Source organism: Canis lupus, chromosome 20, assembly GCF_003254725.2.
Source record: "Canis lupus dingo isolate Sandy chromosome 20, ASM325472v2, whole genome shotgun sequence".
Lineage (NCBI taxonomy): Eukaryota > Metazoa > Chordata > Mammalia > Carnivora > Canidae > Canis > Canis lupus.
This window is the reverse complement of record NC_064262.1, coordinates 43,218,414-43,240,195: the sequence shown is the minus strand read 5'-3', so window position 1 is coordinate 43,240,195 and position 21,782 is coordinate 43,218,414. Positions and strand designations below refer to the sequence as shown.

At 44.4% G+C, this 21,782-nt stretch overlaps 1 protein-coding gene across 9 annotated transcripts in view; it reads left to right on the top strand.

The window, feature by feature from the left end:
* The window catches only part of LARS2 (leucyl-tRNA synthetase 2, mitochondrial), a 189,139-nt gene that overhangs the window by 105,795 nt on the left and 61,562 nt on the right, over positions 1 to 21,782 (top strand). For all 9 annotated transcript variants that reach the window (XM_025458240.3, XM_025458241.3, XM_035702736.2 and 6 more), the window contains 2 exons: positions 14,129 to 14,236; positions 16,647 to 16,806. In XM_025458240.3, the coding sequence (XP_025314025.1) occupies positions 14,129 to 14,236; positions 16,647 to 16,806 (268 nt within the window). The remainder of the gene's footprint in view (positions 1 to 14,128; positions 14,237 to 16,646; positions 16,807 to 21,782) is intronic.

The window sequence follows — 21,782 nt, the reverse complement described above, 5'->3', positions numbered from 1 at the left end:
TGCCCTGGCTGTCTCTTCTTTTGGAAGCCACAGACTCTGCTCTCGTCCCTAAGATCTGGTTTTGACACCCTGTCTCACAAAACTAATTAGTTGTTAAATCTGCTCCTCCTTACATAATCTCTCTGACTTCTTTCTCTCCTCTGTATTCCCTGCCTCTCTAGGATCATTCCTCCCCTAAGCTGTAAGGTGAACTCAATCCCCCACCCTCCATGCTGTTCCCTCTACACAACTTGGGGTGATCGTCAGCCTTCTTACAGGGAAAGCTACCCCTGAGCCCCCTGGAAGTCATTCTGGAGTGGAAGTGGGCAGGACCCAGGGAACAGGGCTGGGAACAGGGCCGAAAGGAAAGCAGGTGCCTTGAGACCGACAGCTCCCTGAAGTCCCCAAGCCTCCTGCTGCTTGGAGTGGGTCACAGCCACAGCTGGGGGTGACAGTGAGACTGCAAGAGGGGTGGCTGGCTGGCTCCTCGCAGCCTTTGGTGGGAACTCTGCCCGGAAGGGTTCATCAGAGTTGGTGCAGGGCAAGGGCCCTGGCTCCAGGGTTCAGGAACCCACAGTGTTTGTGGATGGTACCGAGATGACACTGGTAATTAGATTTCCTCTCCCTAGACACAGGGCCTTCCTGGCCACCTCTGGCAGGCCCTCTGCCAGTGCCTGATCACATCTGTGTGTGTTCTCCATCAGCTCTGTTCCCTGTGAGCCCTCCTCTCCCTTTTCCTGGTGCCTTGCAGTCTGGGAACTGAGGACAGCTGTGCCTGCACAGCCTGCCCAAAGCACTTCTGAAGCAGACACATGGGCTCCTGGTCAGTGTGCACGCTTGACAAACAAGAAGCTTCCATTTCTGTGTTGTTTGGGGGGTTTTGTATCTAACATAGAAGGAATGACTGCAAAGGGAAAAATGAGAGAAATAAATACCATTGACCCATGAATAACATGGGGTTCAGGGGTGCTGACTGCTGCCCCCTCTCCATGCAGTTGAATATTCACAGATAACTTTTGAGTCCCCAGAAATCTAACTAGTCATAACCTACTGTTGACCAGAGAGACCTAACATCACAGAAACAGTCGATAAACACATATTTTGTGGGTTGTATGTATTATATACTGTAGTCTTACAATGAAGACACCTAGAGAAGAGGAAATGCCAGGAGGAAAGAAAATCATAGGGAAGTGGCACCTGGGTGGCTCAGTGGTTGAGCGTCTGCCTTTGGCTAAGGTCATGATCTCAGAGTCCTGGGATTAAGTCTGTGTTGAGTTCCCAGCAGGGAGCCTGCTTCTCCCTCTGCACCTGGGTGGCTCAGTGGTTGAGCGTCTGCCTTTGGCTGAGGTCATGATCTCAGAGTCCTGGGATTGAGTCTGTGTCAGGCTCCCTACGGGAGCCTGCTTCTCCCTCTGCCTGTGTCTCTGCCTCTCTCTCTGTGTCTCCCATGAATAAATAAAATCTTTAAAAAGAAAAAAAAATCCTAGGGAAGAGAAAATACACTTATGGTGCTGTACTGTGTGGACCTGTACAGTTCAAACCCATGATGTTCAAGGGTCAACCTATACTTCTTCAGTTATACTGAAAATGAAATAAATTGTAGATCTGATTAGGAAAAAATGAAGGCAAAACTAAACATGTTGTCTTGCTCTTAAACCCTGAGGGGGCTTTCTGAGCTCCTGGCCAGATCCGTTGGGGTGTAAGAATCTCTTTCCTTCTCAAAGTGTTAACTGGACCCCATGAGAATAAAGGGCTTTGTTATCACCTTGTTGTGGGGGTCTCTAGGTATGCCAGAGAGAGCTGCTGAGTGTAGTTACCAGTGAACCCCTTTAGCTTAGGGAGACATTTGGGTTTTAAAGATTGATTTTATTTATTTGAGAGAGGGATGCCTGGGTGGCTCAGCAGTTGAGTTGAGTGTCTGTCTTCAGCTTAGGGCGTGATCCCAGGGTCCAGGGTTGAGTCCTGCATCGGGCTCCCCACAGGGAGCCTGCTTCTCCCTCTGCCTATGTCTCTGCTTCTCTCTGTGTGTCTCTCATGAATAAATAAAAATCTTAAGAAAAAAAAAAAAAAACAAACTCATTCATTTGAGAGAGAGAGAGCACATGCACATGACTGAGGAGAGGGGCAGAGGGAGAGGGAGAGAAAATCTCAAGCAGACTCCCCAGTGAGCTTGGAGCCCGACCCAGGGCTTGATCCCATGACCCTGAGATCATGACCTGAGCCAAAGTCAGAGGCATAAACAACTGAGATGCCCAGGTACCCCAACATTTGGATTTTAAAGCTAGAAGAGACTTGAGCAAACAGTGCATAGGCTCCCCAACATTTAGCCCGCAGTCTCTCGTGCTTTTTAAATCCCTGCCCTGATCTGAAAAACATAAATGCAAACAAAAAAAAACCTCATGATTTTGAAATTACAAAATCAGTATGCAATCTAAAGACAAATTAAAAGGATCGGGCATTGCTTGCTCTTTAGCAGCATACATCTTGCCCCACCTCCTACTCCCCCGGCGGCTCCTGGCCAGCTCGAGGTGTCCTTGAAAATGACAGACCTGGCCCATTCCTCATTTTAAAACTAGGCTCCCAAGCCCAAGAAAGCCAACACCCAATTTGGGTTTCCTGAGAGCCAGGTCTGCGTGCTTTCCACCAGCTCTTGAGGACAGGTTCCCAAGCAACCAGGCATTTCTGAGCACTCCGTGCAGTCAGAGGGCAGGTATTGGCAGGAAGGCCAGACATTAGCACAGTAGGAAGTGTAATAAGGGCAGGGGCAGGGCATAGGTGGCCAGGTAATGGCAAGGACAGTGGTTGGAAGTTTTCTAGCTTGTTCTTGATGGAATTGGTTTGCTGGCCTCTAACCTGAAACTGTGTCTTTTTGTGTCATATCTCTCCTCCAACGTCCTGTCCTTACCCTAGACCTTTGGAGCCTGGCTGCTTGGGGAACAAGGACACTGATCCCATGGCTGCCGTGCTGTGAGGCAAGCAGGCATTAACAGCCATATCCATAATCATATGATAGTGCTTTGTTATTCAAAATAAATGTCCTTCTTAGAGAGGAAAACAATTTTCCACAGTATCTTTCCATTTCTCTCTGTTTTGTTTACTATTCCACGGTGGCTAATTTTGAGTGTCAGATTTGCTCGAAATAAAGATTTAATCCTTTCTAGAGCGGTAATAAGTTGTGAACTCCAGCAAAATGCACACTCTGGTAGTTTAAAAAGAGTAGACTAACAGCATGATCTTAACTACATGAAGATCCCATGAGTACCCACAACCCTAGTACATTTTATCAGCTGTAACACGTGACTGGCATTACATCTTTTGTTCCATAAGAAAGAAAAATGGTGTCAAAGGCACCATTGATTATAAGACAGGTCCCAGTTTCAGCATTTGTGGGGAAAATATACATCTTTGGGGCACCTGGGTGGCTCAGTCGTTAAGCATCCAACTCTTTTTTTTTTTTTTTTTTTTATTAATTTTTTTTTTTTTTTTTTTATTTATGATAGTCACAGAGAGAGAGAGAGAGGTGCAGAGACACAGGCAGAGGGAGAAGCAGGCTCCATGCACTGGGAGCCCGATGTGGGATTCGATCCCGGGTCTCCAGGATCGCGCCCTGGGCCAAAGGCAGGCGCCAAACCGCTGCGCCACCCAGGGATCCCCAAGCATCCAACTCTTGATGTTGGTCATGATCTCAGGGTCATGGGATCAAGCCCTGTATCTGACTCCATGCTCAGCAGGGAGTCTGCTTGAAATTCTCTCTCCCTCTGCCCCTCCCCCCGCTCATTCTCATTCTCTCTCTCTCTCTTTCAAATAAATAAATAAATAAATAAATAAATAAATAAATATCTTTAGAAGGAAGGAAGAAAGAAAATGTGTATCTTTGAATCAGTGGAAGATGAGGTATAAGTAGGATGGAAAGCCATGGAATAAAATATTAATAGTGACCTCCCTAGGTATTTATATTGATTGTGGGAAACTTGTTCTTCATCCTTCATATTTTCCAGAATGATTATCATCATTTTAGTAATCATAAACCAAAACACCTGATAGCAGGGTTATGTCAGCATTTATTTACATATCTTCTGTAGACCCGAGTGCCTCGGAAGGGATGGTCTTATGTTCCTGCAAGTTTTCAATTTACAGGCAGGCTTCCAACTTGAAGGTAATTGAGCGGAATGTCCCGTGAGACTGCTGTCCCCATTTTTTTTTTCCTCCCTTATTAGACCAATAAAAGCTTTCAGTCTTGCTCCCAAGACTCTGCTTTCCCAGAACAAAAGCACCTTTCCAGACAAGGCTAGCCCAGAGCTACAGATTGGGCTGAGTGCATGGTGTGGCTGTTTCACTGCTTGCTCCCCTTCTTGTGGGGTACAGGATAGCCTTGCTTGTGTCCTGTCCATCCAGGGGCAGGGAGGTGACCTGAGTGGCCCCTGGGAATCAGAAGCAGCCTCATCCAGATAGATGACTGTCACCAGGAGATCCTGTCCTCTATCATCTACATTTTTAGGGGCATGGTGGTGACATTTTAGAACCTGTGGTCAGTACCTCTTGGAAGTTCGTGGAATTAGAACTGTTCTGAGAGAGCAGTGGTTTGCTTGGGTCTGAAGTGGGGGGAAAAGACTGCTAGGTGTGGCCTGAGTGAACGTATGCATACAGGAATCAGAGATTACCCAGAATGGCTGCCACCATGCTTCCTGGTCTCCCTCCCCACATGCATCCCTGGTGGTTGCACCCAGAAAGCCCTTCCTTCTGTCCAGCTGCTTGGAAGCTATTTAATAGTACTTGGTGTGTTTCTCTCTTTGACTAGGCCTTGAGATGCACACTCAGTGTTCGTGTGGGCTGCTTGACGGCTCTCCTCCTCTTACCCTCGTGGCCCCAGAAATGCACGCCTTGTTGGCAAGTTGTGTATCATCAGTAGGATGCCTTGCTCAGTACTGATTATCTCCCTTCTGGGTTAACAACACCTTCTCTGGAATTGAGACTCTTGGATAGCACAGCTGTCTTTGCAAATAAATGTTTTGCCTTGAGATGCCACAACAAATGGATTTTGCTAGAAATACATATCACCTTCAGAAGAGAGGTGAAAGTACAGCTGTCAGAGGGAAGTGAACAAGGTAAACATTGCCAAGTGAGCTTTGTAATGCAGAAGTCCTTGTGGGAGACTTCATGCCAGAGTCAACACAGGAGAAGGAGACTAGACTGCGGGAGAGCTTATCCCTCTAGAATATTCTAGACAGGACATCTGGAGTTTCTGTAAGCATCTTACTGCCTTCAGCATTTATTTTCCTTTATTACACCTCAAATGTACGCTGATACACTGTGTCTTTGGAGTGACTGCATTGAAATGATCTCAAAAACAAAAAGAATAAGGACATCTTGGCCACAAGATTTAGTTTTAGAAAAAAGTACATACGAATTATAATTCAAACATAATTGCTACTCAGATCCCACTGATTCAGAACTAGGCTAAATGTTGAGACTTTAAAAAGTGTCCATTTTAATTAAATCTTGTCATTAAGTCTTTCTGTTCTATTCTGCCTCCAATCTGTGTCCAGCTCTCTGGGCTCCAGTTTCTGAACTCTCTCCCTTAGTAGCTAATAAATCCACTTTATTTCTCAGTTTGCCTAAACCATTTTTTTAAAGTTTTTTTTTTTTTTTTTTTTTTTTTAACCAAGGTCTTCTAAAGTGTATCATGTTTTTAAAACCACTTCTTCTGGAATTCTTATTTGTGGGCCTGCTGTGCCTTGTTCTTAATGCTTTAGCCCACGTACTGTCCTCTCTTGGGAGGTATGGATTTATTCCTGGCATTATTTCTGCTTCTTTGAAGAAAGAGGCAGATTAGCCATGTTATATTTAATTCTCTTTTTATCCCCAGCTTTTTCGTTTTAATCTCTGTCTTTTTTATTCCTATGTTTTGTATCCCCGAAGCTTTTTTGATCGGATGCATGCGTCAGCCCATCTCTTGTTGGTTCACGTTCTTAAACCCTGGCTCCTATTCAGACTCACTAATGTACAGTCCTGTTTCAGCTTCTTAAAGCATCTGCATTCAGATGGTATACCTGTGGAGCAGCAATGGCAGTATTTTCAGACCTATCCTGGTGAAAATGATTGTAAGGGCCCTTTGCCAACCACAGTACTTCTGTGTATGCTGAGTAATAACCACAGGGAAATGGTAGTCTGACTTCAGGTAAGTATAGTATAGTCCTTATTTATAAAAATTGAGTAAGGAGCCCATTCATATGGTTAATTTTTCGGTTTTGTGGTTGGAAGGTTTTGTGGTTGTTTAATTTACATAGAGATAACTGAAAATAGCACAGGGGTTCCAGGACAATAAGGAGACCTGGGTAATTCATTATTTGGAGTTTGCTGTTGACCTGGTTGAGTGAGTTTTGTTTTTGTTTTTGTTTTTCCCATTTATCAGGTGAGGGATGTTGAATAAATTAGTCGTTGCCAAACCGTGCCAAGCCTTAGGATTGATGGGGAGGGCTCAGAGGAGAGAGCAGGGCGTGTCCTGGGATAGTTCAGCTTCCCTCTGAGGTCCCTGGAAAAGTGATTTCACCATACTTTTTAAGGAGCATGTCAAAACCTGCTGTTTCCCCGGGTTTGGGGATTCTGTAAACCAGTAAGATTTCTGTACACTGAGGTTGGCCAGGATGGGGAAGGGAAGCACTGCCAACTCTACCAGATGAGATGAATTCCATTGACTATTACCATAATTGCCTCAAAAAGGAGGAAGAATATCTGGTCTCAACCAAAGAACCCAACCAAACAGATAAAAATAGCCTACTTTAGATCAAACAGCTGCAGTACTCTAACCGCCCCCCCCCCCCACCTTGTTCCTGGTCTGGTGGAGCTGGTGGGGCAGCACAGGATGGAGAGGTCCTTGGGGCTGTTGGGCTGTGCTCTCTAAAACTCTGTTCATCAAAAACCAGTGCATAGGGGCACCTGGGTGGCTCAATGGATTAAGTATCTGCCTTTGGCTCAGGTCATGATCCCAGGGTCCTGGAATCAAACCCCACATCAGGCTCTCTACTCAGTGGGGAGCCTGCTTCTCCCTCTCACTCTGCCTACCACTCCCCCTGCTTGTGCTCTCTCTGTCAAACAAATAAATAAAATCCTTTAAAAAAAAAAAAAAGAAAGACAGTGCATAATGCATCTGTTTTACAGTGGCGACGAAGCAGTGTTTGCTGGTTTGTTCTCAAGATGTTGATTTCATTTGGTTTATTTGTCAAAATTTCTTCTGGTTTTTAAAAAATATTCATATATTGGATTAAGATTTTAAGCAGGTAGTCCCCCTCATAATTAGCATATCAAAACATTCACATTTCATTTTATTCAAATTTTTGTCCTCACCGAGATCTGAATATTTTAAGCAAAGCACCTCCACCAGAGGTATTTCAGCCTTGACAATTCAATTTAGAAGGAAAACATGGTGAGAGGACTTACATACTCCTTCAGTGATGCGGGGGTGGGGAGTGGGGCGTCAAGTGTGGTCAGCATTGGGCCCTATCAACTCTGAATTTTCTGTGGCAGGAAAGGATAGTGTGGGATATGGAGCTAATCTTCAAATCATGTAACGTGGGTTTTATCAGATGGAAAGACATTAGATGCCATGAGACCACATGTGGGTTTGCTTGGAAGTTAAATGGAATTTATCGATTGTTGGAGAGGATAAGCCATGGGTCATTTTTAGAACTTACAATACACTAGTTATGTGCCTGTGGGCATTGAAGGACCTCTAAATCATTCCATAAATTGAAAAGCTTTCTAGAATGTGCAGTTTGGTGGATTATTAGTTTATTAATATATTATTGTTATATTAATATATAATTAAGATATTCAGGATTTTATACTTTGATTACAATGATAGCAGTGTAGTACAGCGTCAGCTAATAGAGATATTCAGGATGTTGAAACTTTTAAAATCCATTGATATTAGTTAGAAAACTTGCTGCAAACAGCAACCTCACCTTATTCTGGTTAACTTCAGCTACAAAGGAATTGATCAGACGAGGATCAAGTTATTCACAGTTCAGTGGGGAGGACAGAGACTCAGGCTTTGGCAGGATTCATGGAGAACAAGACTCAGCTAAGACCATGCCCAGGAAAGATCTGGTTAAGCCATCACCACTGTCAGTCCCAGAATCTCCAGCCTCTCAGGTCTGGTGTAACACTTAAAGCAGTTGCCCATGTGCCTCTGTGTCCCTCACTCCCACCCTGCAGCGTCCCAAGGCTGTACTGAGCCTGCACTGTGATTGGTTACCCTGTTTCGCTTCCACAGAGGAGAGTGGGCCTGGGAAAGCTTCCATAGTTGGTGATGGGTCCCTGCCACTCACCCACCATGGATCGCCCCCAAGAAAGAAGAGCTTCAGGTACTGGGCAGCTGATCCAGTAGAAGTTCCCTGTGTCACTGGGGAGAAAATTTGAGCAAAGTATGTGCTAGTTAAATGAGGACTGAGTAGCATACTAAGGACTGGAGTTTTGGGGCCTGACTCCAGTTAGCTAAGTGACGGTGGACAGATTGCTAAAGCACTGGGGGCCTCTGTGTCCTCATCTGTACCGAGAGAGGGAATTTTACTGACTGCCTCAGCCCCATGACTCCATAACCAGAGTCCTTCTTTCCAGCAATAAAATTTAAAAATAAATGAGATAATAGAAGCAGACAGAGCTGTAATAAAGCATCTCTTCAAAGTTCGAGAATGCTAAGTCGACACTCCTTGAAACCTGGACATGAGAAAGTTTAATTTAAGTATTTGGATGGCAGAGTGGTCATGGTGTAGCAGGTGTAGGAATGGATGGGCTTGAGCGCTGCTTTTCCAATGCCATCACCCCAACCCTGTCCTTGCAGGGTGCCGCAAGGGAGATTTCTGAAACTTGTATTCGCATCTGCAAGGTGGACTTGCACTGTTGTGAAGATGAAATGTGCCTCATCTTCATTGAGGCCACACATGTAAAAGTACCCAGTGCATAGGAAGTGTTCCAAGGAGGTCATTCCTTCCCTGCCCAGGAGGCTGATGGGTCTGGTTCTCCTGGTTCTGCTCTCTCAGTCTCACCCTCGAATAGAGGGAGTTAAATGGCAATTCAATGAACATTCGTCAAACACAAGGCACATTTCTGTGCTCTGGGCCAGGCCCGCATGGGTTCTAAAGAAAAACCAGAGTCAGAAGCTGCATCCCACAGGCCAGCCCTGCCCTGTGCCCTGCTCTCCAGGAGCCCTCTGGGATTGAGAGCTGTGACCTCTGCAGTACCAAACCTAGTAAGTTTTTGTTTTGTTGTGACATTTTTTGCTGTAAAATGAAATGCACATAACCATATGAAACAAATATATAGTTTCTTGATTTATCTTTAAGCAGCCACACTTGGAAGTCAAGATGCTGAATTGTGCCAGCACCCTGAAGCCTTCCCTATGCCTCTGTCCCATAATAAATGACCTCCCAAGTAGCCACTGTGCTTTTAGAATAGGTACTTCCTTAACGTTTCTCTGTAGCTCAGTCACCCACGTGTGCCTCCCTAGACTCTCCGGTTTATTCATACCCTCCCTTTTTTTATTTGATGATGCCTTTTAAGTGTCTGAATCTGCAGATCTGCCTCTTCCTCCCTTTCTTTTTCTTAAAATTTACCTGTTGGAGTAGCCAGGCACTATGGCCCTTAGAATTTCATGGGTTTTGCTGATCGGACTCTCTTGGGGCAATTTGACATGTTCCTGGTGTCATCTGGAGATCCTGGTGCCTTTTATTACACCAAACACAATGTCTCCTGTAGAAGAAGGAGCTCAGTGACCATTTTGTAATTGAAGTGGAATGGTGCATGGGAACTTTGGTACGTGATTCATTCATAATGGACATACCACATGTCATGTCCACGTTTCCAAAGCCACTGGTGACTTTAAAAGAACAGACTTCTCAGAAAGCCATATTTTTAGATGATGTGTACTTTGCATTTCTTACCAGCTCACTTGGTGTTCTCTCTCACACACCTTTAGGACAGTGGATCCTGAGATCAAATCTCAGAACTCGCCTTGCACTCTGGGTTATACTAAAATTGTTGTGTGGCTTCTCAAGTCTGTGTTATCAGTAACAGAAACTCTTCTGTGTTTCTGAGCATTCTCAAACCATTGCATACATACATAGCTCCACAATTCACATTCTGTTTATGTGAGTCAGGAAAGGAAAAGATGGAGAAGCCATTGTTTATCTGTAAGAGTCAGGAGACAGGCTGTCTGAATCAAGTCAGTATTTTAGCTAGCTGAGTGTTCATCCAAGTGTACTATCCTTGATGTACATGGTTAGTCAGTTTCCAAAGAAATCTGATCCAACTAAATATATGTAAACTATACATGGCCTATAATTGAACTTTGCTTTGATGAGTCAGGATCTTATACTGCCTTCAGCCATCACCATCAGTGATTTTTAGACACCCCAGAAGTCACATTTAAAAATAAACCTGGTATCAGGGGGTTGGGGGTTGTTATTTTTGTTTTGTTTTGTTTTTAGCCTTTTGTAGCTTTCTCTTAACGCTTATAGTGTTATAATCATGGGATGGAGGCCTCTTGAGATCTCTAAGAGAGAAAAAGGAAGGGATGCCAATGAGACTGAGAGGCCACCAAAGGGCCACCTCAAGAGCCAGATTTGTGGTGCCAGGCACCAGGAGGACAAGACCACCTATGTGCAGTTAGTGGTGTGACCATTGGGACAGACCTCCTGAAAGCAGTGTCTCAGCTGTTCCAGATTGTTAGAGACAGGCTTTCTCTTCATTATCGGAGGGCAGGGGAGGAGACAAAAAGGTTGGTGTCTACATTACCTTGGCAGGAGACTCATTTCTCATTTATTCGTGTTTTTCGTGGATTCTGATATATTGCACACTGTAGGTATACTGTAGTTGTGGTGTACTCAGTGGTGAACCAAACCGAGTGCAGTCCTTGCTCTCGGGGAGTTTCCAATCTGGAGGATGGACCAGGCTGTCAGAGAGCAAGCACGCAGCCCAAAGAAGAGATGAACAATTAGATGGAGAGTGAGGAGAATGAAGGGGTACTTTAGCCAGGGTGGCTAGGGCAGGCCGGAAGCATAGCCTATGCCCGGGCCTTAGGCAGACTTGGTATTTTTGAGAAACTGAAAGCACATCGCTTTAGTTGAAGCATCATGAACAGTCTGGAGCAGGACTTCTACCACCTTCCCTAAAGTCATTTTTTACTATAGCAAATACAGAAACATCGTGGTCCTGTTGGGTTACTTTATACCATCAAGTATTTTATTTTATCTGGGTGGAGAATGGGCAGAGGGATAGAGAGGAAGAATCTGAGGCAGGTTCCACACCCAGCACAGAGTCCAACACTGGGCTCAACACATGATCCTGAGATCATGACCTGAGCTAAAATCAAGAGTCAGATGCTTAACCGACTGAGCCACCTGTGCACCCAACTGTCAGGTATTTTAGATTTCTCCTGTGAAGCCTTCTCACAATTACAGGAAGTTGGAACGTATGTTTGGCATTTGTACATGGTTGATTTGTTCCTTATTCTACTTAAAACTAAGAGCTCTAAGTTCTCCTTGATCTCCCTTGGGAGATTCAGGCAAGCATTCCTAGAACTCTAGTTTCATCAGTATCATAAAGTGTCTGAAGCACAGATCGTGGTAAACTCTCAAGTTTTAAAACTTACCTTAAATCTTTACCAACCATTTGGTTTTCACGGATCTCCTATCCAAATTACCAAGTAGATTTTAAAATACCCGCAGTTTCTAGTTGATTGCATTTCATCATAAAAAAGCAGTGTTCATCTTACATGAGTAACAGTCCAGAAATGGGCGAAGCCTAGGATCATTTGTTAGAAACAACCTATAAACACCCCTGGATGCTTGGGTCTCTACACTGAGGATTGCGCCAAGTGTCCCATCGCTAGGTTCATTGGTGGCAGAAAGGAAGGGGCCTCCCTAGCCTTGGTGTGCTGTTGTGTTCAAAGGACAACTTGAACTCTCGAGGCTTTCCAGTGCTCTCCCTCTTTCGTTTGCTTGTTGCTTGAGACTAACAGCCCTACCACAGAAAGGCTCACCATGTCACCAAGCAGCTGGTAAGCCGTGTCCCATGTCACACTGTTCCTTGTGCCTTCCTGTGGACAGATGCCCCGTAGCCCCACACACAGTAGCATTCCCTCGCCTGTGCCATTCCTCCATTACCTGTCTGCTTCCAAGCCCTCCGCCCCCCCTGCTTTATTTCTTCCTGTCTTTCCTTTTTGGAGCCTTGCTTTCCCCACTACCCACTCCTGTGACTTTCCCTCTCCTCTGGGGTTCATCCACCCAGCTCTTTTGTATCTCTCCTTATTTATCCCTCTCTTCCTTTTCTTCCCCACCTTCCCACTATTTTTTTTCTTCCTTGCCTCATCTCCAGAACCTGTGTCTCACTTTCTGTGATGCTAATTATATCTGGCATTGAATCTTGATCGGTTACCAACTAACAGCAGCAGACTGCATGTGTGCATTATTTAAAATTAATAGGAAGGACTCTGGCACATCCTACTTTGCATTTGCCCAGGCCTCCAGTGCCTACATGAGGTCCTGGTGTGGAGGCGTGGCTGGCTAACACGTCATGGTGGAATAAGAAATGAATGAACACATTGCTGGTCAGCTTGATGGGGTCCATTATCCATAGTTTCTGTGGCAGAAGAAATTTCTGAATCTTGAAGCTTCCAGACTCTATTGAATAGATGAGGATAGACAGATAACATGTATAGAAAGAGCTCTGTGTTGTTTATCACATGACTGAATGAGAATCTCTGTGCTGGCGGAGAAAGAAGTCTGTTAGTAAGTCTGGGTTCTAATCCTGGCTGGTCTGTTCCTGCAGCCTCACATCAGAGAGCTATAACCTTTCTCAGCAAAAGTTGATTGATATGAAAGTGAGCTGCCTTACCAGAGTATGTATGAAGAGATGTGTATAAAAGCACTTTATGAATCACAAAACACTAGACAAGTAAAGCATCATTATGTTGCCCGTATTAATCACAATACAATTAAGAATTTAAAATTGGACTCTTCACATTTCTTTTTTTTTTTTTTTTTAATTTTTATTTATTTATGATAGTCACACAGAGAGAGAGAGAGGCAGAGACACAGACAGAGGGAGAAGCAGGCTCCATGCACCGGGAGCCCGACGTGGGACTCGATCCCGGATCTCCAGGATCGCGCCCTGGGCCAAAGGCAGGCGCCAAACCGCTGCGCCACCCAGGGATCCCCGACTCTTCACATTTCAAATATGTTATTTACTCTTTTAAAAAAATGATTTATTTATTTGAGAGAGAGGGAGAGCATGCACACGAGTGGGCAAGCACTGGTCGAGGGAGGAGGGAAGAGAAGGGAGAGAGAGAGAGAATCTCAAGCAGACTTCCCTGCTGAGCATGGAGCCCAACTCAGGGCTCCATGTCACAATCCTGAGACCATGACCTAAGCCGAAATCAAGAGTTAGATGCTAAACCAACTGAGCTACCCAGGCCCCCCCTATGATTTACTTTTAAATCCGTCTTTTGAAGGAATGTGTCTCATCGTCAAATGCTAAAGGATGGCATGTACTTGAGGCCATAGAGTAATTTGTAGAAAAGCCTCCCTGTTATAGGAATCTAGGACTAAAAGTAGACCAAAAAAACAGTGAAAATATATATGCACTTCTGATAGAAAATGTTTACACAAATCAATGGGACGGTTTCCCTTATGCTGATTTGGAGGGTAGTTTTTTTTTTTGAATTTTTAAATGCAAAGATGTAACTTATAGTGTTCTATTTTTGATACAGCTGAGTTGTAGCATGGCCATCCCCATGAGTTGTTCATCTTAGAGTTTCAGAATTCATAAACTTGAACTTCTTTTGTTTAGTTCCCAGACTGTGGGAGAGAATGTACTCCCTGCACTCAGCAAAGATACTAATTAAGGTCTTCCTTCATTAATTTTCTTCCTTCCGAGAAATGTTGGCCCGGTCAGAGTAGAGAAATCGGTCAAACCCATCTTACTAAATTGAGTCGTGGTGAGTGCATCTGTTTCTGACTTTGCTGGGCTCCCCGGATTGGCAGGTGGACAAGAAGCGGGCTGGATCTGGAGCAGGCTGACCTCCTGCCTTCTCAAGCCCCTCATCCTGTGCTGTCCCTTTAGTAAGCTTTGCTGTCTCTTGTCATTCCTACAGGCCATGCAGGACGCACTGGCAGACCTTCCAGAGTGGTATGGGATAAAAGGCATGCAAGCCCATTGGATCGGGGACTGCGTGGGCTGCCATCTGGACTTCACACTGAAGGTGATCAGGCAATGCCTCTTCATCGATTGAAGCTCACAAATCCCTTCTGCAGTTTCTGAACTCACTGAGCAAACCAGCCACTTGGTGAAAAATACTGCCAGTCACACATGTCATTTCAAACTTCGTAGTGGCCACATTTTTAAAGTGCACAGAACCAGGCGAAATTGATTTTAATAACATATTTTTATTTAACCCATCGTATAGAAAACATTGTCATTTCAGGATGTGATCAGTAACAAACTTTTATGGAGAAAACAGTTTATACTCCAGATTGATTGATTGATTGATTTATAGATTTTATTTATTCATGAGAGACAGAGAGAGAGGCAGAGACACAGGCAGAGGGAGAAGCAGGCTCCATGCAGGGAGTAAAATAAGGTAAGTTTTAAAACTTGAGAGTTTACCACGATCTGTGCTTCAGACACTTTATGATGCTGATGAAACTAGAGTTCTAGGAATGCTTGCCTGAATCTCCCAAGGGAGATCAAGGAGAACTTAGAGCTCTTAGTTTTAAGTAGAATAAGGAACAAATCAACCATTTACAAATGCCAACATGTGGGACTCGATCCTGGGACTCCAGGATCATGCCCTGGGCCGAAGGCAGACACTCAAGTGCTGAGCCACCCAGGCGTCCCTACACTTCAGTTTTAGAACAGAGTCTTTGAAATGTGCATTATCTCACACTTACAACAATCCTGGCCACATTCCAAGTGCTCCGTCACCTCATGCTACTACTGGCCACCCTACTGGTCAGCCCAGATATAGAGGGTTTTCTGTGGGCCCATGAATTCCCTGCAATGATGTGTGGAATGTTGGGTGGGCATTTTCTGGAGTAGAGGGCCCAGAGCTCAGAGGGGTTCATGTCTACAAAGCAGGTTAAAAACCAGCTAGGCAAAGGCTGACGCCTTCTCAAAACTAGCCACACCCGAAGCTGGTAAGGGCTATGGCCCTACCCAGGGTTCAGTAGAGCCTATTTGTGTGGAAACACTGCTCAAAGGTCAATACTGAGGGCCCACCTACTTTGGAAGGTCCCCCACAAACTTTTCTCTTTGTCCCTACAGACTGGGTTGTTGTTGTTTGGCTGTTTCTTACCTGGGTGGGTTATGGTTTGGTTTTTTTTAATGCTTCTGATGTCTCCTTTCTACTTAAGACTTTTGTGCCCTGTTCATTTAGCTCCAAACTCATCCCTCTCCTTAAGCCAGACCTTTCAAAGGAGGGGACAGCAGCCAACATACAGAGTTGACCTAGTTTTCTAGACTCCTCCTACTGACAGCCATGCTGGTGTCTGCTGAGCACCTGCTACTTGTCACAGAGCTCACACTTCCCTGTGCCATCTCACAGAAGTGATCCACCTCACTACAGACATGGGAAGCCCCCCATGAGGGAGTGAGAACTTTGGAACCTTTGAAAAACAAATCCTGAAATGACCAAATTCTCTCACCACTTTCCTGAAAAAGTGGTGAGATTTCTGAAATTCAGCCCAGCTGCGACTTTGGTTGAGACTCTCAGGGCCATCTCTTTGAGCTCCTGTGCATTAGGCCAGGGTGAAGGCTGAGGGTCTGTGAGCCATTCAGCTGCTGTATATGAAGTGGCTCCCACATTCTCTCCTTTACCCAACATTTTATTATGAAAATGTTTCTGTTCCTGGACCCACATGAAAGTGAGTTGCCTCAGGGATGGGAACACTCTCAGTCCTGTAGGTACAGGATCATGTGGCCATGCCTCTGGCACCCTAAGCCAGGCTCCCTAGGTGACACCTAACTGGCACTCAGGCCATAGTGTAGACTCACACATCACTGGCTCACTGTGAGCATATTTGAGTGAATGTGTGAAGGAAGGAGCCTCTGTCCTCTCTGTGTCTGTCATAGATTTGCATTCAGTGGATGCCTAATGTGTGCCTCTTCTTTGAAAGGCATTTAACCAGCCCTAGAAACACTTAGTCATGAGCTCAAGTGTCCTGTTTTCTTCCTTCTCAGAATGGTTTTAGCCTCAGTGACTGTTTTTCTGGTTAGAAAAGTAGATGCCTTTATTTTTTTAATCTCTACCTTAAATCCTGGAGAAAAATATAGTTCCTTTGTCAAGACAGAAACAATATAATGTTGATAGTTAATTCTTGATTCGTGAACAAAGGAGCCAGGAAAATGGGGGAGGCATCTTTCTGAGCATGCTTTGACCACCTTCCATTTGGGGCCACCAGCGGCAATGGGCACCAGGCTTCTCAAAGAGGAATGGTGATCCTCTTCTCTGTCGTTCACCTCTGCCCCTGCCAGGGGCCATCTTAGGGCACCATATCCCTGGGGCTGCAGCCAGAAACTGTCCCCAGAGAGAAGGGAGAAGGGAATGTGGCCAGGGAGCACGACAGCCCAGAAGGAGCCCTAAGGAATGAAATGGCTCTGCTTTTACCTTCCAGGTGGATGGACAAGTCACAGGAGAAAAGCTAACTGCCTACACGGCCACCCCCGAAGCCATTTACGGTACCTCCCACGTCGCCATCTCTCCCAGTCACAGACTCTTACACGGGCACAGCTCCCTGAAGGAAACCCTTCGGAAGGCACTCGTTCCTGGCAAAGGTGAGCTGGCAAGTTCAGGCGAACATGTGGATTACAGCTTATAGTTGGATAGCACTACATGGGTTCACGGTTCTTTCTCATATGTCATCCTGTGTCATTTGTTCTTCACTTGGCCCTGACTTGTTGGTTTTTTATTTTAAGGGGCACCTGGGTGGCTCAGTCAGTTGAGGTCTGCCTTTGGCTCAGGTTGTGATCCCAGAGTCCTGGGATCCAGTCCCATGTCAGGCTCCCTGCACACTGGGGAGTCTGCTACTCCCTCTGCCTCTGCCTGCTGCTCTGCCTGCATATTCTCTCTCTCTCTCTCTTTCTCTCGCTCTCTCTCAAATAAATAAAATCTTTTTTAAAAAATAATAAAACAGGGTAAATAAGAGCCCTGAAAATATTGTTACCCCTGGTTTCACTTTGAGTTACTAGTTTATCTGCTTCTTGAATTTCTGACTGAAAGCTCAACTCTTTCTCTTTAAATATAATCTAAATTTAAAGCTCTTTCTGATAGGAATAGAATCTTCTGCTTGATTTATAATTACATCATCAAGTGAAACTTTCCTGATGATGGTGACAAGGAGAAAGCCAGTGAGAATCAGAGGAAGCATTTTCAACAACTTCATTTTATGACTTTAAAGAATTCACACAATCATTAGAGCAGCTGAACAGAGCCCTGCTCAGTACAGGCCTTTAGTCCATGGATCAGGCTGACCTGGGAGAAGCCTAGCAGGTGTTATTGGTCAGTGAGGATTTGGGGAGTACCTGTGTGTTAGTCAGGATGCTGTGGTTGCAAGCAACAGAATCCATCCCTGGCCAAACCAGATGACACACTGGAGGCTGTGGGAACCTTGCTGACTAGCAGGAACTGGACTAAAGAGGACTTGGATCAGCCAACTGTTGGGTTTTAGCAGCAGTAACAGTCTCTTGAGCACCACTGACTGAGTGAATCTGTTCTCCCTTCGCCCTCAGTGTTTGGACCACTTGGTCTGAGATTCCTGTTGCAAGGAAAAGTATCTGAATGGCATAACTGAGGCCCATGACCTTTTTCTTGGGGTTTTTGGACCCCTTCCTTGTTAGACTACCAAGACTAGAACCAGTGAGGACAGGTAGCTCCCCTAAACAAACTCAGAGGCTCTTACCGGAGGAAAGCAGTATGGAGCCTTGGCAGGCAAAAGAAAGTCCCCCTACCAGTTAGAAGTAAGTCTCTGGGGCAGCCCGGATGGCTCAGCGGTTTAGCGCCGCCGTCAGCCCAGGGTGTGATCCTGAAGACCCTGGATCGAGTCCCACGTCAGGATCCCTGCAGGGAACCTGCTTCTCCCTCTGCCTGTGTCTCTGCCTGCCCCTCTCTCTCTCTCTCTCTCTCTCTCTGTGTGTTTCTCATGAACAAATAAATAAAATCTTTAAAAAAAAAAAAAAAAAGAAGTAGGTCTCTGGATAGGATGCCTGAGGGGCGCATTTGGTGGACTGTCCACTTCTTGGTTTCTGCTCAGGGTTGTGAGATTGAGCCCCACATTGGACTCCACACTGAGCACAGGATCTGCTTGAGATTCTCTCTCCCTCTCCCTCTGCTCCTCCTGGTCATGAGCATGCACTTGCTTGCTCGTTCTCAAATAAATAAATAAATCTTTAAAAAATAATAATAATAAATGAATGAATGAATAAATAAATAAATCTTTTTTTTTTTTTAATAAATCTTTTTTTTAAAAAAAGGTAGGTTTCTGGAGAAATGTAAATATTTCTGTAAAAATCTCATCCTTATTCTCTTTTCATAGACTATAAATTTCAACCCAAAGAACACAGTCTGAATTATCAGGGTCTGTTTGAATTATTTGCCTAACAAAATGATTTGCATGGTGATGTAAAGTTTTGGTTTTATTGTTTTTGTTTTGTTTTTAAGATTTTATTTATTCATGAGAGACACTGAGAGAGAGGCAGAGACATAGGCAGAGGGGAGAAGCAGGCTCCCCTCAGGGACCTGGATATGGGACTTGATTCCAAGACCCCAGGATCACACCCCGAGCTGCAGGCAGATGCTCACCCCCAAGCAACCCAGGCGCCCTTGTTTGTTTGTTTGTTTTAATTGCTATTCTTAAAATAACCAGAATGAAAGGTTTCCTGATATCAGGCTGGAAAGATAGACAGTGTCATCCCAACTTACCTCTGCTGAAGACTTAATTGTGAACTTCCAGCATTGAAGCCAGGGTCAAATCAATGAGCACTTAGGATGAGTTTGCTGTGTGCTAAGCAATCTGGGACGTGCAGAAGACCAGTCATGGTCCTGCCTTTGTGGGGGACCATAACAGAGGAGAGCCAGATGCAAGTGTGATTCACTCTGGCCCAGGACAGATACCGCTTGCTGTCATCTCTTGATGTTATGTATTGAAACAGAAAAAAGACTTGTGTTAAAATTTCAGTGTTGTGCTCATTAAAGTCCAGTGTAGCTATCTCTCTGGGTTTTTTTCCACTTACTCAAAAAAAAAAAAAAAAAAAAAAAAAAAATTGGATCCTTTTTCTACTGTCTAAAGGGAAAACTCATAATTTTTACTCTCATGAGCATTTTGAGATTCCTTGTGGGCTGTGATGGTTGAAAAATACCTAAAATCGAAAAACTAAAAAATGTAAATATCCAGCCCTTAGATTTTGTTTTCTTACAGTTAATCTGGGGACACAATTTAAAATGAGGTAATATTAACAGGGATTTAATGAGATCATACATTATAAAAGACAGAGCTCCTGACATGAAAGGGACTGTATAAATTCCCTACATTTTTATATATAAGAAATTTAATTTTCTTAGCAGATGCAAAGAGCGATGTTTTCATGATCATTTGGGGTATCGGCACTTCTGACTTGTCCCATCATTTCATTTTAGCACTAAATGGCTCACTAGCTTCGTTCTCACCTCTTTTAATAATCTCTGAAATAATTTCAAATGGAGCATTGCATTTGGCTCTATCTTTTCCAGTTCCAATTTTCAGAATAAAAATATTCTTTTTTGCAGATGTCAACTTATTCAAAGTCTCAAGTTTAATTTGCACGTCAAGTCTCTGGATTTTGACATGTGACACTAGTTACGTAAGGCCAGTACGGTGCCTTAAGCGTAATGCAGTTTTCCTAAAATTCGAATTAAAATCACCATATGAATACGGGTGGATACCTTCTTTGGCTTTGGAGGTTACTTTTTATTTTTATTTTTATTTTTATTTTTATTTTTATTTTTATTTTTATTTTTATTTATTTATTTATTTATTTATTTATTTATTTATTTATTTATTCGGAGGTTACATTTTAAACCCAAACATCGTATTGCTATTGTCATTTACCATTGCCAAGTGGCTCAGCTCAAATCAGACAAGCGGCTGGATTTTTTCTCCAGCATCAGGTTTTGAGGGCGACTAGTGACTGCCGAAAGTCAGGACAGTGCACAATTGTGATGGAATGTGTCACTTGCAGAAGTTTAAATACTCAAATGTGAGTTCCTACAGCCACTAAGTTGGTTTCTGTATATCAGTGCCTTTGTGGGCAACAAGATGGCCAAGAGCCATCCTGGCTGTTACTTAAGGAAAGTCACTTCACTTTTGGGAGTTTGGCTTTCCCAGCCCAGGGGGCAAGGTGGTTGTGGGGGTCCTGCGGGTCCAGAAGGAGCCCTCAGGGGCTCAGAGGAAGGTGACACATGCGGATAGGGTGATGCTTAGCAGAGGGCAGGCAGGAGGACCTGCATACCATGAAGACAAGAAAACAGCATTTGTCAGAATGGAGGGTCCGAAGCAGCTCCCTGAAGTATCTGGAAGGCATCAAGGGCAGACCTCTAGGCATGCTGCCCTAATTTCTGGATGGGTGGACTGGGTTGCCAGTGTTATTGACTACAAATACTGTTTTGCTCAGCATCCTATAATTTGGCATAGATTTCTTTTAAAAGAGCAAAAAAGTCAGGTGCTTCCCTCCAGAGTTCTTCAAACTGAGTTTATTTCTATCATTCACGTTGCCTCCTTCTCTCAGCTGACCGCCTCTGATTTAAGTCGTGTTATGTAAGCTCTGACTTGATGGGAGCAGAAACCATAAAAAGCATCAATAGGGAAATATCATCAGAGTTCTAGAAGCTGTTCTGGCTTTTCCTGACGTCTTTTCTTACATTTCTGATATTAAAATATTCAAACCCTGAGGCTTTGGAACCACACATTTCAGCTCTGAGTCACCAGTGGTCTCTACGATGCATTTTTTGCCAAAAGGGTAAGTGAGGTCTCCCTCTGAGTGAGGGTACCTCAGAACCCCGTTGTTTATGGACACATCAGAGAGCAGGAGCCTCATCTCCCTGGAAGCCCCAGGACATTAAATAATTAATTGCTCACTCGGCCCTTGCCCCCTTTCTGCTTAGTGTGTGTGGGAGGATGGGAAACAAGGCAAGGAAAGGAATCCTGTAGATTATAGTCTGTTCTTTAATCAAGCTATTCCCTCTACCATCCTTCCAGCACATGCTAATAGATGTTAGGCAGAGGAAAGAGTCTCTGTGCTCACATAATGTGGAATAAACAAAGACAAACAGGTTTCTTTGCTCCTGGATGTCTCAGAACCTTTGTTGTGCCATTTTACACTGAGACTGTCCAAGAGTGCAGGTCACATGGCACTTTTCACACTTCCTTGACCACACAACCCAGTTCCCACAGGGTGTCCCTGCGTGGAGCACTGCTTTGCTGATCACTGAAGGAAAGCCATCTGTTTGTTTTTTCCAGAGGGCACGAAAGACCTGCCTGCTTTGCAGTGGGGCCCTGGAGCAGAGGGCACCTTTTGGCCTAGAATGTTTCCTTCATAGGCTTTGTACTAAACCCATTTGGTAGGTATAGAGCCTCTGTAGGAAACGCTTTAGTTACTTTGGATTTCTCTGTGGCCTTCTTGCTTCCTGCTTCACGCTGCTAGCACCTGACAGGAGAAATACAGAGAGCTCTCGGTCTGGTTCGAGAACTTCCGATTTTAGTTTTGTCCTTTCTAAGGAA